Genomic DNA, 19,604 nt, shown 5'->3' on the forward strand with positions numbered 1-19,604 from the left:
AGCAGTCCCCAACCTTTTTGGCACCAGAGACTGGTTTCATGGAAGACAATTTTTCCAGTGATGGGTGGAGAGTGAAGGGGATTTGGGGGTGTGTGGAGAGTGCCCGGAGCTCAGGCAGTGATGCGCATGCTACCCAGTTCCTAACAGGTGGAGACCTGGTACTGGGCTGTGGTCTGGGGATTGGGGGCTGCAGCAGTAGAAGGCACAGTATAGTCAGGGATTAGTATTATTGTCAGAAAGCCAAAACTAAAATAAATAAAAACTTGGGCTAATATAGAAACACATAAATAGCTAACTGCTGTAATAACCCCAAAGTTCAGTGGCTTGAGGTAATAAAAGTTTATTTTTCATTCACATTTAGTCCAATGTAGGCCAAGGGGGAAAGACTCTACTTTGCAAAGACATTTAGTGACCCAATTTTCTTCCATTTTGTGACGTTCCATCATGCAAGGCCTCATTTGCATTTTGTTCGTAGATAGCAGAACACAGATTGTGTGCTTCGTCCTGGAAGTGACACACATCGCTTCTGCTCACATTTCATTGGCAGGAACTAGTCATTTGATCCCTACCCAGAAGCAAACTTAATTTAAAATATCTAGACTTTTGTGGTTATTTGTTAGGAATAGTAGGCTAGGGAAATATTGGGAGACTTGGCCTTGTTGTGTGGAGAAAGACCTTGGTCAGAACAGGCTGTGATGGAAATGGATAGTGAGGGAGGGAACTAACTTGCTGGGGTCCTTGGAGTGGGAAGGTTTGGGGAAGGGAGTGAGTGAAAAAATATGTAACAGCGCTGCTCAGGCTGATGAAAAGTAGCTCCAAGTTTCACAAATTTCACAAATATCTCTTTTCTTGCAACCCCATCCCCGTGGACAGGCTATAGAAACCTGTATCAGTGGTGTGGAGCTGGGGGTGGGGTCCCAACTTCCAGTGCCAATTGGGAAGAAACATGAAGCTAACAAAAGGCCAGATCTCTGTTCACATAGAAGAGATGTATTCTTGGCATTCTACTGTCATGTGCAAACATAGTAGCAGACCCCTTTACTATGACATGTTTCAGATATTTTATGAGGATTGAGAAATTTTTGAAGTTCAGTCTTTCAGTCTTTCCATATCTGCCCATGTACATTCTAGTATGTTAAGTAAAAAACTGCCTCCACCCTCAATCATTGCTTTTTTATTTATACATTATCTTTTTAAATATATGTGCTATAAAGTAGACTATGAAATCCAAATTTTGTCTAATTGTGATTCACATTATAGCTTTGCATAAAGCAGATGTACTTATTTTACTGGAAATTTTCTGAATTATTTAAACTATAGTTAATTGGGCTTTTAATCTGGAGGCAACCTGGAAAGACTTTTGGGTTTTCTTGTCTCAGCTTTCTCTGATAAAACCAGAAATTAGGGCTATATGAAGTAACTGGAACTATTGGTAAATATTCCTGGTGATAACTTGAATGTAGCCAAGAATGTTCATATTAAGCAGGGCAGAATATAAGGTTAAGATAGAAGCTGGCCAGAATTGTTAGACCAGTTAATGGAATAGTTTCCCTAATTTGTGTCTCAATTTTTTTTTTTTTTTTGAGACAGAATTTCACTCTGTTGCCGAGGCTAGAGTGCCATGGCATCAGTGTAGTTCACAGCAACCTCAAACTCCTGAGCTCAAGCAATCCTTTTGCCTCAGCCTCCCGAGTAGCTGGGACTATAGGCATGTGCCACCATGCCCAGCTAATTTTTTCTCTATATTTTTAGTTGGCCAATTAATTTCCTTCTATTTTTAGTAGAGACAGGCGTCTCGCTCTTGCTCAGGCTGGTTTTGAACTCCTGACCTTGAGTGATCTGCCTGCCTCAGCCTCCCAGAGTGCTGGGATTACAGGTATGAGCCATCGCTCCCAGCCTGTGACTCAATTTTGCAAAAGTGATTTTCAGTGTCCATTGTAAAGTTCACACTTGCTTTTCCAAATAGGGAGATTTTTGTGTCATGGTGTACCACTACTCTCCTCTCCTACTACTCTCCTCTAATGGTAGTTGTCATTCCTGTAAACTAGAAAGAGGAAAAATACCTGTAGTATATGTTTAATGAGTGAGGTCTACTTCACAAATTCTTTCAAGGTAGTCCCAATTATACCAATTGTTTGTCTCCCAGAAGTGTTAGTATTCTGTATGTCTCTGGAGGAGTGTACTTGTGTGCTCATTGGAGCCCCCTCAGCCAGGGACCTTGCATATTGGATGTTTGTTTGGAGATCTCTTTGGGGCCTTCTGTCCGTGAGAGTGGATGTCAGTTCACAGCCCTGGCTGTCCCTAGAGGTCCAAATAACTACTTTGATGATTTCAGGGTGCCCTTAGACATTTGTGATTTGTTTATTCTTCCAGTTCAGGAGTTCTATAAGCAACTTTCCCAACCCTTTGTTTTTGTTGTTGTTTTTGTGGGGTGAGGGCATGAAAAGTTTCTGCAAACCTTGCTTGGGACATAGAGCTCTCACAATACCTATATGTAGATAGCCCCCCAGAATAGAAGCTTAGCCATTGTTATTATCCTGGGATCGTTCAGACCTGGGGGTCTGCATAGGAGGTTTTCTGGCCATTGATACCTGACATTATCATTATTTGACTTTTTAAAGGAAAAACTCTGCCATCTCTTTAAAGATGTCTAAAAGTTATAGACATCTGGGTAACCAGTAAGAGATATCCAGTAGTTGTGGGTGTTTTTTTTAATTTTTAAATTTAAATTTTTATTTTTTTAGAGACAGGGTCTCACTCTGTTGCCCAGGATGGAGTGCAGTGGAACAATCATAGCTCTCTGTTGCCTTAAACTCCTGACATCCAGAAGTTTTCACACCCTTCAAAGCTGTTCAGTTACAGAGCTCTATTGTGAATTTATTATCAGCCTGTGTCCTTATAGTTGTAAACTTCCCTCTAAGCATTGACACTTCATAGTTAATAGTGCTGAAGATAATTGATTTAATGGGATCTCAGTACAGAGCAAATTTCAGCTTGTATTTCCATAGAGAAGCACAAAAGGTAGCTTACTTATAAGATTGAATATAATATATGTATGTGTATTTACCTTAAATATTGGAATTTAGTTTTTAAAATATACTTATTTTCCTGGAACGATTTTAGATTTACAGAAAAATTGAGATTAATAGAGTTCCTATGTATCCCCTTTCTCTCAACACACACAGTTTCCCCTATCATTAACATCTTATAGTAGTATATGGTACATTTGTTATTATACAATTAATGAATCAATATTGATACATTATTGTTATCTAAAGTCTATGCTCTATTCAGATTTGCTTGGTCTTGATGCCCCTTTTCTGTCTAGGGATCCCATCTATGTCAGTTGTCGTGTCTCTGTAGGCTATTCTTGGCTATGATGGTTTCTCAGACTTTTTTGTTTCTGATGTCCTTGACAGTTGTGACAAGTACTTGGTATATGATAGATTGCTCCTCTTGGAATTTGATGTTTTTCTCCTGATGATTCTATGATAAGACTATGTTTAACTTTGTAAGAAATTACCAAACTGTCTTCCAAAATAGATGTACCATTTTACATTCCCATCAGCAACAAATGAGAGTTCCTATCACTTCACATCCTTATCAGCATTTGGTATAGTCAGTTTTTTGTACTTTAGCCATTCTAATAGGTACACAGTGGTTGGGATGTAATTTTTAAAGTTGATCGTATAGTCTTACTGTCATACTTTACTGATTGAGCATTCCTAATCCAAAAATCTGAAATCCAAAATGCTACAAAATCCAAAACCTTTTGAGCACCAACATTATGACTGGTGTTTCAGATTTCAGATTTTCACATTAGGGATTTTCAGATTTCAGATTATACCTGTAGGTATAATGCAAATATTTTAAAGTCTGGAAAAATTTGAACTCTAAAACACTTCTGGTTCCAAACATGTTGAATAAGGGATACTCAACCTGTGTTATATCTGTCTATAGAAATATTAGCTTTCTCCTGATACTTCTTTTCAAACTAGCATTAAGATAAGAATATGTGTGCTTTTCCCCATGGAAATAACTTATAGATGTTTAGTATCATTTCACTTATTTCATTAAAATTACCTATTCTCTTTGCTTTCTTATTTACTAATAGCTTATAAGCTACATTCCATGGACATTAAGCTATACTCTATTGGTGTTAATGTCTTCTGTTTAATTGCTTTTGTTTAATTTTTTATTCTCATTTTCCATTCTTTAAGGTCATGTTTTGCTTTTTGTTTGTTTTTGTTTCTTTGTTCATAAAGCTTTTTTGTTTCTGTTACATTATGTAGTTTTGTACCAATGGCTAGAAGCAGATCGTCATGGCAAGAGCCAAGATGCTGCAAATACGACTTCAGGTAAAAATAAAAATTTAAAAAAAGGATGGGGTGTTAGAAATCATTATTTTAATTCACCCCAAGCCCATTATAAATGTGTCTTTATTCAGTTTTGTTTTGACAACTTAGCAGTATTATTTTGTATTTCTGTTCTCTTATCTGTATCTTAATTTTCATAAAGACCTCATTTGCTTCAAGCCTTGAAAAAATGCATTCGCTAGTCTTTAAGCTCTCTTGGCAGATATTTTTACTTTCTTAGGAGGAAAGGCTTAATTGCAGCTTAAATTTAGTAGGAGGTTATTTAGCAATATTACTTGGAGTTAAATTGATATGTAGTTGTAGCAGGGATATTCTAAATAATTGGTTCTTCTCCCCTTTTCCTTCAAAATAATATTTGCCAAGACAGCTGTATATGTAGAAATGATCTTTTTTCTTCTTTTTTTGGCAGTCTAATAAGAAGTGGTAATGGTGATGGCGGTGACGGCGCTAGTGGTGGTGGTGGTGGTGGTGGTGGTGGTTTTTTCTTTTGTTAGGTTTGTGTTACTGTTCTATAGGGTTTTTTTGATTTTGTAAAATTATATCTCTGTGGAGGTGGTTTCCTTCTCTTTCTTGTTGATTCCTTATGCCTCAAGAGATTATGATATGCCTTAGTTAACACAATAATTATACTGAGAACGGTACCGTCATGATTTTTCTGATTTATCTCCTGTCCCATTAATAACTTGATATATGAATAAAGATAATGTTACTATTTTAACCATAAGCAGACAGCAATTCATGAAAAGGTAAGTGTTGCAAAAAGTTGTATCATGGGTTGTGTGCTGTTTCTTCTGCTCCTGCAATAGTTAATATTTTATTTACATTTATAGATGATAAAAGCAAGTGTTTCTGGTATTTGAGGATAGATGAGGAAGGGAGTTTCTTGATGCCTGTGTAGTATATGAGGATACCCTTTTGCTATGTCAATAGCACATTCAGCAATATAGACTTTTAGAACCAGGAGGGAATTTTAATTTTGTTTTTCCTTGGACTTCAAGTGAAGTGAAATACAACCTTTTTTTAAAAAATAAAAAAGTAAATAATCTAAAAATTCTTAATGTTTACATGAAAATCTAGTATCAGCTTAAAGACACCATTTATCCTTCCTCAAGTCAACAGTTCTGAAACTTGAATCTTTCTTCAGCTGCATTGGCTGTTTCTCTTCTAGAGGTGAAAGCTCTCAACTGTTAGTAGATGCAAGTGTGTGAGGTAGAAAGATAGAGATAGAGTATTTGCCTAAATAAGTCAGAGGAATCTAAAGGAAAATAATCATCAGCCAAGGACTTCAATGAGAAACAGTAGCTTAGTTGCCTCAGCAAATATGTTTAAATTATGTGTTCTTATTTTAAAAAGTTCTGCATATTTTATATTGCAGTTTCTAGCAAGAGTTTTGAGTGTGACTTTTCCCTCCTGTGATCTGTTAACTTTTGCACTCAGAGGTGTTTTAGTATCTATCTTTTCATATTTTTACCCAAAATAGAAACTGAGTCTAATTAGATTTCAAAATGTGACTCAGAAATCAGATTGCTTTGTGATATTTTCAATTGTACAAATACTAGTAAGTGGCATTTATCTTTTGCTATAACAGCTAGTATTTTGCACTTAATTAGGACTTAAAAAGTAGAAAAACACAGGAGACAATGAAATTGCTTCAAGATCTTCTAATTTCTTGATCCCAACTTTTTGACATTGGGAATTTAAGATCCATCTACATTAAAATATATTATGAAACTAAAGCATTTGGAGATAACAGGTCGTACGGGAATTAATTTGGTCAAGGAAATAATATACTGATCTGACAGCTATTATTAAATTTCTTATGTATTCTTTTTCTTTTTTTTTGAGACAGTCTCGCTTTGTTGCCCAGGTTAGAGTGAGTGCCATGGCGTCAGCCTAGCTCACAGCAACCTCAAACTCCTGGGCTCAAACAATCCTGCTGCCTCAGCCTCCCAAGTAGCTGGGACTTACAGGCATGTGCCACCATGCCCAGCTAATTTTTTCTATATATATTAGTTGGCCAATTAATTTCTTTCTATTTATAGTAGATATGGGGTCTCGCTCTTGCTCAGGCTGGTTTTGAACTCCTGACCTTGAGCAGTCCACCCACCTCTGCCTCCTAGAGTGCTGGGATTATAGGCTGAGCCACCGTGCCTGGCCTCTTATGTATTAATATAATAAAGGATAGCCTACTTTTATCTTTCCAGAATTTTGACAGGTAATAAATTTGGCTTATAATAGCTCATTTGTTTTAAAAGGTTACTGTGTTTAATGTGTTCTGCCTACTAAACTAGACAGCTCAGCAATGATGTTTCTAATTCTTTAATTCTATTACTTAAGAACCTGGATATGCAGTCGCACTTATCAGAGATTTTTGTGGAAATTTAAGCAAAATTGCCTTCTTTGAGCACTGCAGCTCTAAGTCTGTGTATAACATTTCAGAATCATAAAAAGTGTGATTAACTTAATTCAAGATATTTCTTTGGTTAATTAAATGTTTTCATATAGGTTTTTATTACCACATATTGAAATGAGGACAATAATTAAGTTACAGTAATAATTATATTATCACATCTTGTTTTTAAATATCAATTTTCTAGCCAGGATTTTAAAATTTAGATTCTAAAGTTTTAAGTGCAGATCTCTTATTAAGTTTTAGTTAGTTGTCCATTGGAAATTTTACAACTCAGACTGTTAGAGGTAGAAATTGAATCAGATTTCTTTATTTTTTAAAATTTTTTCCCTAGTCCATTTCTTTTTCTTTTTTTTTTAATTTTTATTTTTGTTAGATTACTGTATTATCAGCCAGTATATCTATAAAGTAAATATAAAACTATGACATGCTTTTAAAAAAGTTCTAGATATTAACTAAATATTAATTATTTGTTGTAGGTGAAAATTTTGACCAGAGTCCTTTGAGAAGAACATTCAAATCCAAAGTTCTCGCCCACTATCCTCAGAATATAGAATGGAACCCTTTTGATCAAGATGCAGTGAACATGGTATGTGTTTTTCTTTTCCTCTTCATTCACTCTTTAGCCTTTTATTAAGAAAAAGATAGTGACTCTATTTTGACTCTCAATATTACTTCATTTATCCTGTAAGCAGTTTTATAAGAAATATTAATACAATGTTGTCTTCATTTTACAGATATGGAAACTGAAGCTCACAGAAATTAAGTTATTTACCCAAGGTTCCCACAGCTAATAAATGTAGACAGTAGACCCTCAAAGCCTGTTTTAGTTGCCTACTATTAAGCTGAATTGCGGGTTTGTGTCAATACATAGAAGCTTTGATAAACAGTGATTACTTTGTTTGCCTGAGAGGAGCCTGATGGAAAGAGCCTGGTGACAGTTTTCATATTTCAAGGGATCTTATATGATAGGCTTGTCATTTGTCATTTTCACAAACAATATAAAGATGGAATGAAACTTAAATATATCACTTAAACATGAGTAGGGATTTGTTTATAAGGAATGTGAATTAATGTAATGAGTTACCAGTGGTGATTACAAGTCTTCTTTATAGATTTTTAGAAATTAAGTAGGTCATAGTTTTCAGATTATTTAGGAAGGGTTCTTACAAGCTTGGATAGTATTTTAGATCTCCATCAACTGTGACTACATAATTTACAAAGGGGACAAATCAGAGCTCAGGCATGGTAGATACAGAAATGATTAAAGGTGGACTGTGACACTGTGATAGGTGTAGTTCTTTTTGAGTATTTTAAAGGTAGCGTCAAAAGACAGAAAGACTCCTTTATGACCTGATAATCTAAGGGAAAGAAATTAATATTTAGTAGATGCCTGCTTGGTACTTTATGTATATTATTTCACATACATGTTTACATGTACCCAGTGAGAATTCTTATATATCCCAGAAGTTAAGTAATTTGCCCAAAGTTATCCAGTGAGGCTCAGAAGTTAAATCCAGATCATTTTTACTCTCTTGCATGCTTTTTCCCACCTGCCATACTGTCTCCCCAAAAGAAAAACCACATAACTTAGTTTTGATCTGCATCAGAAATGTTATGGATCATACTGGACCCTTTGTGGTATTTCTGTATCACAGTAAACCCTTTCCAGCCTGGGCTTGCTCCAGGGAAGGGATAGCATGGTGCTTTTTGTAAGGACAGATGCCTAAAGCACTTGGCACTTTGACTTCGATTCTTTGCAGAGCACAATGTGGTTATTTTACTAAACTGTTACTTAATACCAAAATAATCAGAGATGCCACTTTTCTGTAAGTTAATACTGTGGATGTCTAGCATCATCTTTGGTGAAGATGGTACTATAGATATTAAGTAGAACACAACTGTTAGTTATCTTCATGAAACCTGGAAGAGCCTAGAAAAGCATTTGACTAAAATAGTCAACAAACAGCAGTATAAAAAATAATTCCTCAGCTGCTTATGTAGCAAATTAATAGAAAGGTGTTAAGGAAAACAGTGTTTAAATGAGGCAATGGAAAAATAGATAAGAATGTGAATAGATTATAATACTTAGTCTTCTTAAATTAGTAAGATATTTCAAAGTATAAATTATTCTGTGAGAAATCAGAATGGTGTCCAAAAGTATGTTTTTCCTACAATATGAATTCAAAGTCATTTGGAACTAAGTGCCACATTTGATGTGCTTTCTTTCTTTTAATCATTTTAATCATTTGAATATGTTAATAGTAAGATATCCATGGTAGCTTTTCCCTCTATCTGTAAAACATTCATCTTTAAAGTAATTATCAGCTTCCTTGATCTGTCTTTGATAATTTCTTTATCCCTTGCCTCTGAGGTTATTATATGTAAGTGGCAAAAGTTTTACTCTGAAGAACAAATGCAAAGGCTTATGTTTTGATGGTTGAATACCACATAGCATTTTTTATTGCTACAAAACTAAAAGGATTTGCTTGCACTCTGAAAAGCATCCCATTAAACTAATCTGCATTTGGGTCATAGATTTACTGCCCCTAATTTCCTCTGTGATTTATTAGTAAGTGCATTTATATGAAGCTATAATTTATTCCCACCTAAAAGTATAAAGCTTTGCTTTGCGTTTAGCAAAAATCCCACTCCAGTGAGTCATCACATTCTGTAATATCAGTCATTCCTCTAATAAGCAAAAATGTTGCTTAGAATAAAGGTCAATAATTTCATATATAAATTAAGTACCCAGAGCAATGAACTTTGTTAAATTAAAAAATACCATGTATATGAATTCAGTACAAATAAAATAGAAAATAAATGCAAGAGACAAATGAAATTATTTCTGAATTAATTGCTTTTTATGAATTGTTTGCTGATTCTGAAGATTTTTATGAAAAAACGGAAGCATCATAAACAGAATGAACAATACCATAAACAGTCATATACTAATCACTCAGAACTAACATATGTAAATATTGACATATCTGCTTCCAATCTGTAGCTTTTTTTTTTTTTTTTTTTGAGACAGCATCTCGTTTTGTCGCCCAGGCTAGAGTGGCGTCAGCCTAGCTCACAGCAACCTCAAACTCCTGGGCTCAAGCAGTCCTGCTGCCTCAGCCTCCCGAGTAGCTGGGACTACAGGCATGCACCACCATGCCCGGCTAATTTTTTCTATATATATTAGTTGGCCAATTAATTTCTTTCTATTTATAGTAGAGATGGGATCTCGCTCTTGCTCAGGCTGGTCTTGAACTCCTGACCTTGAGCAATCCACCTGCCTCAGCCTCCCAGAGTGCCAGGATTACAGGCGTGATGTACCTTTTGTTTTAAATGAAACAAAGCATCACAAACAGAGCTGTAGGTCCCCCACTCTACTTTCAGATCTATTCAAGGTAATCTGCACATTGGAATTCATGACTATATAATATTTTAATACATATGCCTTATTCTTTCCCTACCTCCTAGAAATAGGGCTGCATTCTCTCACCCAGACTGGAGTGCAGTGGCATAATCATAGCTCATTGCAGCCTTGAATTCCTGAGCTCAAGCAATCCTCCTGCCTTAGCCTCCCAAGTAGCTAGGACTATAAGTGCACACACCACACCCGGCTAATTTTTCTTATTCTTTGTAGAGGTGGGGTCTTCTTGTGTTGCCCAGTCTGGTCTCGAACTCCTGTGCTCAAGCAACCCTCCTGCCTCACTTCCCAAGGTGCTGGGATTACAATAGGCATGATATACCATGCCCAGCCAAGATAATCTTCTTAAGAATATATTGTACCTAGGAATTCTTAGGAAGAAAACATGGTCAATATCTTTTTAAGCAAGTTATATGAATTATAAGGATCCTATCTTGTATATCTGTCCCAAATGAAATATCTGATATATGGTATTTCAAGTCATTAAAGAGTAATAACTAATTACTATAAAGCTCTTAATTTATGCACTCATTGCATTGTCCCAAAAAAAAAAAAAAAAAAAAAAAAAAAAAAAAAAGCTCTTAATTTATAATTTGCTGTTTACTTTGATCACAAGGAAGGGTAGAGTTGAATGATGAGCAAAGAGTAGAGGGTAAAAGTTTGGCTGAAGAAACGTTTCAGATGCTCAGCTTGCAAAATTCAAAGGAAAAAGGGCCATATATACTTTTTGCTGACTTAGCAAGTACTTGAGTTCGAAATGGATAATCCCAAATTGCATTCATAGGTTTAACATTAGAATGAAAATAAGCCCTCATTTTGAGTTAAGTTTAAATTTATGTCTCACAATAGAATCATAGGAATGGTAGCTGGGTGTGGTGGCTTAAATTCATGTCTCACAAGAGAATCATAGAAATGATAGCTGGGCATGGTGGTGCTTGCCTGTAGTCTTAGCTACTCAAGAGGCTGAGGAGGAGGATCACTTCAGGCCAGAAGTTTGAGGTTGCAGTGAGCTGTGATCACACCAGACAGAGTGAGACCCTATCTTTTAAAAAAGAAAAAGAATCAAATCCAGCCATTTTGCTGGGGGAGACTGTTTCCTTTACATTGCAGCTAGAATATTTCATTGGCATATCAAACTCAACACATCTGAAACTGAATTGGTCAGTGAATGTTACAACTATTCACCTAGTTGCCTAGGCAAAAAATCTGTGCATCCTACTTGAAAGGTTCTCACTTTCTTGTTCTCTCCCATATGCAATCAATTATCTGTCTACTTCTGTCTGTTTCCACACACCCACCCTGGTCCAAACTGTGAAGATCTCTTAACCTGGACTCTACAGTAACTATCTAACAGGCTTTCTGCTCTTACCCATTCCATTCTTTCCATTGTAACTTCTGCTTATGGTGTTGCTTCTATCTAGAAAGCTCTTCCACTTCTCCTTTACCTAAGTGAAATCTTATTGATCCTCCAGATTTCACTTTAAACGTTACTTCCTCAGAGAAGCCAGCCCTAGCCATTACTTTCCACCACCCTCTCAACACTCAGTCAGCTCCCCTTAGATTCTCTTAGCCCCTTGTATCTGTTTTGTAGCACCTGTCCCACTTGCAATTAAATAATTATGTATTAAAAGCTAGTAATCAACTATGTATCTCCTGCTATAATGTAAGCATCATGAGGACAGGAACAGTTTCTCTTACTCATTGCTGTATCCCTAGATTTGCACATAGTAGACACTCAGATTATTGAATAAATGAAGGAATGTTTACTTGCTTATACTACTTCCCTTCCCTCTCGTCTATTTAGGTGCCACCTCCACTGCAAAACCATATCTTAAGCACAAGTAGTTAACTGCTCTCTCTTTTCTTTTCCTATGACATCTTGAACATACTCCATAGCAGCACTGATCACGTTATTTTGTAACTATTGGTTTATATGTCTGTCTTTCCTACTAGACTGTTAGCTCCCTGAAAGAAGGGATTATTTTCATATTTGTCTTTTGACTTGCCAAGATCTAATGTAATATATAAGATAAAATAAATGCTTATAAAAGGAGGTAAGATAGAAAAAGGCAAACTGACCAACTCTTTGAGAGTTTTCTGAATAATTTCTCTTTTTCAGTCATGCATCACTTAAGCAAAGGGATACATTCTGAAAATTGCATTGTTAGGTGACTTTATCATTGTGCAAACATCACAGAGTATACGTAACACAAACCTGGATGGTATAGCCTACTGTGCACATAGGCTACGTGGTATATAGCCTATTGCTCTGACCATCATCTTACATGCAGTCCATTATTGACCAAAACATGGTTATGTGGCACATGACTGTATTTGTTCAATGAGAGAAAGGCTATGGGAGTCATAGGCTATAGAATACAGAAAAGGAATTATTAGAATTTTAGCCAAACTGCCTGAAAGAGTCCAGAGAGGTAAGAATATTTGGTTACTCAAACTGGAAGAAGTACACAGATGGCACTGTGAGCCTACCTTGGCTAAAGTGCTCTGGTTACCAGTGGTAATCTGATCGGCAATGACAACTCAAATTTTTAGTTGTTCTATTGTGGGAAAGGCGGGTTGGGGAGGGGTTGTTAGTAGATAGCAACGTTATGGGGCTAATAAGGATATTTAACACTATGGTAAGCAGATCTTGATTTATATCTCAGGTTTTCTGAGAAATAAAGTATACTATCTTATAGTTCCTGAGATAACAACAATTCTATCTTTTAAATATGGATAAACAACAGCATTTTGCAATTCATGGTTTCCTAATAGATTAGAAATATAATTCTTACTTTTTTTGATTTGTAGGAAGAGCATTTAAGAAAAATTCTTACATCTGTTATCTGTAGCATAAAAAGTCATTCTTCACTTGAGTGCAACTTTTGGCAAGCTTTTCCTGTAAATGTTTGAATGTGTGCTCAAGAAAGCTACAAACCCTTAGGGGAATATTTGGCAGCTGTTCAAAAACAGTTGAGCTGTGATTTTCTTGGTTTATGATGACAGGAAAGCCTATCAATTAAATTAAATCTTTATGTTGACTTTGGAGGTCACTATGTTTCTATATTGCCTACTTGATGGAAAAACGAGAACTACAGACTGGATCAAGAGAGGAACTGCATCTGTCCCTTTACGCCCAGCTGTTATTTTTGTTTGTTTTCTTGTTTATTCATTTATTCATTCAGCAAATACTTATGTACCATGCACTATGCTAAACAAATTTGAGCTTAGCCTGGAGCAAGAGTAATTCAAATCATCCCTTCTACAATCTTTATTGATTACATTAAATGTGTCAGATGAGTTTTCATTGATACTATCAGCAGAGCAACTCACTGACTTTTTGTTATGATGAAATCAACCTTAATTTGAAGGTGGAGTTATGAAAAGATCCTGGTACAGCCTCCTGTTATGCATTTATTCCCAAGACTAGGAATAACTGTTTTTTTCCCTTAGAAAATCCAAGATTTGTGGGTTTTAATTAGGTCTGTATCTTATTCTATCCAAATATACATAGTAATTTAATTCTTGTTGACGTATATAAAAGAATTAAGTAAATCTTAGTTCTTTGCAGGTTTCATATTTGATGATGTGAAATACAAAGACATTTTAGCTGCATACTAATGCTGAGCTTCTTAATTTTTTTTTAAATCCTTGTCATCATCTGTTGTGGCCCCAAATAGTATATTGTTCCATTTGTGGAACTCTTAAACGTTTAAGGTTATTGAAGTATAGTACCAGTCCTTGAGTAGCTTGCAATCTAGAGATCAAACAGAATTATGAAATACTAGTAATGTGTATCTATATATAATGGACATATGTATACAATGGTACAAGACTTAAATGGCTTCCCCACACAATAAAGACTATTCACAGAAGTGAGATTTTAATGGCCAATAAAGGACGAGGAGGACACTATCTTTTATGGAAAGGTAGTGGAAGACCTCTCTAAGGTAGTATCTATGCAGAGACTTAAGGGAAATACGGGAGTGTTTCGGTTATCTATTGCTGCATGACAGTTTATCACTGTACCGTGTAGTGGCTTAAAAGAGATATTGGCAATTTTCTTCATAAAGAATCAGATAACAAATAGTTGATGTGTTGTGGAGCATACAGTTTCTGCTACAGTTCTCAGCTTTGCTGTTGTAGTGCAAAAGCATACTCAGTGCATAAGTGAATGGGTGTGATTGTGTTCCAGTGAAATTTTATTTACAAAAACAAGTGGCAGATTTTATTTAACCTAAGGGCTTATCTTAGTCTGTTCCTGCTGCTAAAACAAAATACCTGAGACTGGGTAACTTACAAAGTACAGAAATTTATTTCTCACAGTTCTGGAGGCTGAAAGTTCAAGATCAAGGTGCTGGGAGGTTCTCTGTCTGATGGAGGGCCTACCTAATCTGCTTCAGAGTTGGCGCCTAGTTGCTGTGTCCTTCAGAGGGATAGAATGCTGTGTCCTCACGTAACAGAAGGAGCAGAAGGGGAGAAAAGGTACTAGGGTGCTCCCTTCAACCTCTTTTATAAGAGCAGTAGTCCTTTCACAAAGGCAGAACTCTCATAATTTAATCACTTTCCAAAAGACCCCCACCTCTTAATACCATCACCCAGGGATTTAAGTCCCAAAATATGAATTTTGGAGGGGCACATACATTTAAACCTTAGGAGAGCTGTAGTTTTCTGACCCTTAATTTAAAGCAACAAAATCATTACTTTGCTTACAAATCTATAATTTTGGTAGATTTGGTGGGCAGTCCCTCTGTTCTACTCAGTGTTAATTTGGGCAGTTCAAAGACTAAGGACTGGAATTATCTGAAAGCTCACTCATAGGTCTGTCCCCTAGTCTAGGAATATAGCTGGAGGAGGCTCCCTCTATATGATCTGTCCAGCATGGCAACTTCAGATTAGCCAAACTTTTTATATGTTCTGGGCTCCTAAGGTATATGGCCAGAGAGAGAAAGGGAGGTAGAAGCCATATTGCCTTTTTTAGTGTAGCCTCAAAAGTCACTCAGTGTCACTTGTCATTGCTATTGCATTTTACTTGACTAGGCCAGGGGTGGGCAAACATGGCCCCCAGGCCAAATCTATCTAACTGCCTGTTTTTATAAATAAAATTTTATTGGAACAAAGTCTATATATGTGTTGTCAGTGGCTACTTTCATGCTACAGTGGTAGACTTGAGTAGTTGTGACAAAGTCTGTATGGCCCCCAGAGCCTTATTATCTGGCTCTGTACAGAAAAAGTTTGCCAATCCCTGGTGCTCTCAGCAGCCCACCTAGGTTCAAGGAGAGGTGGGTGGACAAGGTTCTGGAAGAACATGTGAAACTAGAAATATTGTTGGAGCAATTTTTTTTGAGACAGAGTCTCACTCTGTTGCCTGGGCTAGAGTGCCATGGCGTCAGTCTAGCTCAAAGCAACCTCAAACTTCTGGGCTCAAGCAATCTCCTGCCTCAGCCTCCTGAGTATCTGGGACTACAGGCATGCACTACGATGCCCAGCTAATTTTTTCTGTATCTTTTTAATTGGCCAATTAATTTCTTTCTATTTTTAGTAGAGACCGGGTCTCACTCTTGCTCAGGCTGGTTTCAAACTCCGACCTTAAGTGATCCTCCCGCCTCAGCCTACCAGAGTGCTAGGATTACAGGCATGAGCCACCACGCTCGGTCTGTTGGAGCAATATTTAGAAAATACAGTCTGGGCCAGGCATGATGGCTCACATTTGTAATCCTAGCACTTTGGAAGGCCAAGGTGAAAAGATTGCTTGAGGCCAAGAGTTTGAGACCAGCCTGGGCAAAATAGTGAGACCCTGTCTCTACAAAAGATAAAAACATTACCCAGGTGTGGTGATGTGCCTGTAGACCTAGCTACTTGGGAGGCTGAGGCAGGAGGATCTCTTGAACCCAGGCGTTTGAGGTTGCAGTGAGCTATGACGATGCCACTGCAGTCTAGCTGGGGCAGCAGAGTGAGACCCTATCTCAAAAAAAAGAAAGAAAAGAAAATACAGTCTGCTATAGGAAATGAGCAGATGTGACTCCCTAGGGAAGACAATTGCTAGGAGAGTGAACAGCAAATTTTGACAGGTGCATGCGAGGTATGTTCACAGAACAGCAATGTGCCATTGTTGCTGGAGAAGAATAGGTAAGATAAAGAGTAGTACAAGATGAGGGCAGAGAGGTTGCTGGGGCCAAGTTATGGAAGGCCACGTAGACCATTAAAAGGACTTTGGCTTTAGGTGTGATGGGAGGCCATTAGAGAGTTTTCAGGAGAGAAACAGGATCTCACTTATATTTTTTTAAGGATCATGTTGGCTGCTATGTGGGGAATAGATTACAAAGGACAAGAGTAAAAGCAGAGAGTCTGGTTAGCAAGATGTGACAGTCATCCAGGCAAGAGAAGAGGGTGGCTTAAATTAAAGTGGTAAGAGAAAAGGTAGAAGCAATTCGTGAATGAAGATATTTTTGAGGGTAGAACTTATAATATTTGCTGATGGATTGGACAGTGGACAGTGGGAGTGAGAAAAGAGAAAAGTCAAAGATTTCTGAAACGCCAAGGTTTCTGTCCTGGCCAAAGTAGATGGATGGAGTTATAGGGAAGACTGAAATAGGGAGAAACATTTAGGGGAAGAAATCAGGACTTCAGTTTGGGACATGGTAAATTTGAGTTGCCTACTAGACATCTTTATGGGAATGTCAAGTAGTTATTCAGTTAAAAGTCAAGTTCTTTTTATTTATTTCAGCATATTATGACTGTACAAATGTTAAGGTTACTTATATTGCCCTTGGCCCCCCTTCTCCCTCGAGTCAGAGTTTCAAGCCTGTCCATTCCCCAGTTGGTGCGCATCACGCTCATTATGTATGTATATATCCATCCCCTCCTGACACCCAATAGATGTTATTCCTATATGTCCACTTAGGTGTTGATCAGTGAAACCAATTTGCTGGTGAGTACATACATGTAGTGCTTATTTTTCCATTCTTGGGATATTTCACTTAATAGAATGGGTTCCAACTCTAGCCAGGAAAATACAAGAGGTGCTATATCACTGTTGTTTCTTATAGCTGAATAGTACTCCATGGTATACATATACCACATTTTATTAATCCACTCTTGTACTGATGGGTACTTGGGTTGTTTTCACATCTTTGCAATTGTGAATTGTGCTGCTATAAACATTCGAGTGCAGGTGTCTTTTTCATAGAGTGAAAAGTCAAGTTCTTGAGATAGTAAATTTGGTAGTTGACAGAGTATATTTAAAATCACAGAAAAAATTGCTCAGGAAATTAGCTTGGATAGAAAAGAGGGCCAAAATGTGGTGGTATAATCTGATGACATGACTTCAAAGCCATGGATTTTTAGGGAGAAGGGAAGGACCATGGTCTGAGTGGCTCTGAGGAGCAGTCAGGGCACCCACCCACATGCGTGCTCAGTGAGAATTTAATTGCACTGATCCTGTTTCACCATCGAGAGTTTGTTTTTACACAGTGGGAATCCTGAAATCTTAACACAGAACCGTACTCTACAAAATAAATGAAAGTGGAATGTACATAGGGGAAGGAGGGGCACTGGCCCTCTCAGCTTCCTCCTCGGGTCTGCCCACTCCTCCCAGGGCCCTGAGCATTCCCATTCCTGCTCTCTCCTTGGAACCCCTTTGAAAACCACTCACCTTCAGTGCTTAAAGATTGATATGCTAAGAGGTACATTAATTCTGTCCCTCCCCTGCTAAAAACCCTTCAGAGGCTTCTCATTGTCCTCAGACTTCTAACATGGCTCACTAAAGGCCCTTCCTGGGCTACTCCCTAATTACTTCTCTTGCTTTCTCTCACCTCCACCTTGCATTTTGTGCCCCGCTCACACTGACCTTGTTTCACTTCCCCAAACTCTCACGTTCTTTCTTCCGGGCTTTTGCACGTGTTGTCCTGACTAGGCTCTTCTTTATCTTACTAACACCTGTACTAATCCTCAGTTTCAGTTTGGACTTCATTTTTTTCTGGTAGCCCCTCTTTTCTAATTTACATCTTCCTGCTATGTTTTTTCCACAGCACCCTATTTACCTTATCATAGTCCTTTTCTTTATGGTTTACGTTTTTTCATCATCTGTCATCCTTATTGGACTAGAAGCGCCATAGGAGCAGGGACCATGTCTGTCTCTCTCACCATTATATTACTGTCATAGAGCCTAGCTCATAAAGATACTTAAGCGTTTTTTGATAGTTTGAATGAAAGATGTGTAATTTTTAAGGTGAATTGTGTTTTCTTGGTAATGTGGGGATTTGGGAAACCGTCTAAATTTTGTACTTGATCAGTTATTAAATCTGCAAAAAAAATAAAATAGAAAAACGTAGTGTAATAACATGGTTAAATTATTTCTATGCAAAAAGCTTATTGTCGCCGGGCGCAGTGGCTCACACCTGTAATCCTAGCACTCTGGGAGGCCGAGACGGGCGGATTGCTCAAGGTCAGGAGTTCAAAACTAGCCTGAGCGAGACCCCGTCTCTACCATAAAAATAGAAAGAAATTAATTGGCCAACTAATATATATAATATAAAAATCAGCCGGGCATGGTGGCGCATGCCTGTAGTCCCAGCTACTCGGGAGGCCGAGGCAGGAGGATTGCTTGAGCCCAGGAGTTTGAGGTTGCTGTGAGCGAGGCTGATGCCATGGCACTCACTCTAGCCTAGGCAAGAAAGCGAGACTCTGTCTCAAAAAAAAAAAAAAAAGCTTATTGCAATACAAATGTAAATATAAATATGAATACTGATTATGTTAGGATGATTACAATGCATTATTTTCCTTAGTATGTTTCAAATTATAATTTGTTGTATTTCTTTTATATGAAATGTTTTAAATAATTAGTTTTAATTTCTTTTGCATTTAATCATTTTAAATTTAGCAGCTTCTTTAATTTTTCTGGTAATTTTATTCCCAAGCTTGACACAATTGTGGGTAGTTCCCAAGACTTAGAGCATAATCTCTACTGCAGATAAGGTCAAACATCTTGTTTCTATACTTCTGCTTTAGTAAATTAAAAGCTTTGCATTTTCGAAATTTATTTAAGATAAAGTATCATATTGTTCAAAATAGCAATACTGTTGTTTTTAATAATCTTTACGTTTTTTTCATGTATTAAATAAGCCTTCTCTTACTTCCCTGGTCCTTGGAAATGCTATCATCATTACTATAAAAGTAGTACTTAAGTATTAAATGTTTGTGAAGTGTCTTTGCAAATGACTTGAAGTGACCTCAAGTCATTAATGCAGCAACTTGTAGACAAAGGAACTGAGGCTCCGAGATGTTACGTAGCTTGCTGAAGGTCACAGCTTGGTTAGAGGTTTACTGCGAAACTAAATCAAAGATCATCTTGTTCGTAAAGCCCCCTACATGTAATATAACACAGTAAAGCTTTTTC

General features: G+C 37.1%; 1 protein-coding gene across 2 annotated transcripts in view; it reads left to right on the forward strand.

Moving 5' to 3' along the window:
* DENND5B (DENN domain containing 5B) overlaps window positions 1–19,604 on the forward strand; it is a 181,754-nt gene that overhangs the window by 71,960 nt on the left and 90,190 nt on the right. Inside the window, exons 2-3 of one of the 2 annotated variants that reach the window (XM_076007508.1) lie at window positions 4,293–4,358; window positions 7,266–7,375. In XM_076007508.1, coding sequence (XP_075863623.1) covers window positions 4,293–4,358; window positions 7,266–7,375 — 176 coding nt within the window. The remainder of the gene's footprint in view (window positions 1–4,292; window positions 4,359–7,265; window positions 7,376–19,604) is intronic. The other variant, XM_076007509.1, reaches the window with a different exon arrangement.

The sequence above is a fragment of the Microcebus murinus genome, chromosome 10 (assembly GCF_040939455.1).
Source record: "Microcebus murinus isolate Inina chromosome 10, M.murinus_Inina_mat1.0, whole genome shotgun sequence".
Lineage (NCBI taxonomy): Eukaryota > Metazoa > Chordata > Mammalia > Primates > Cheirogaleidae > Microcebus > Microcebus murinus.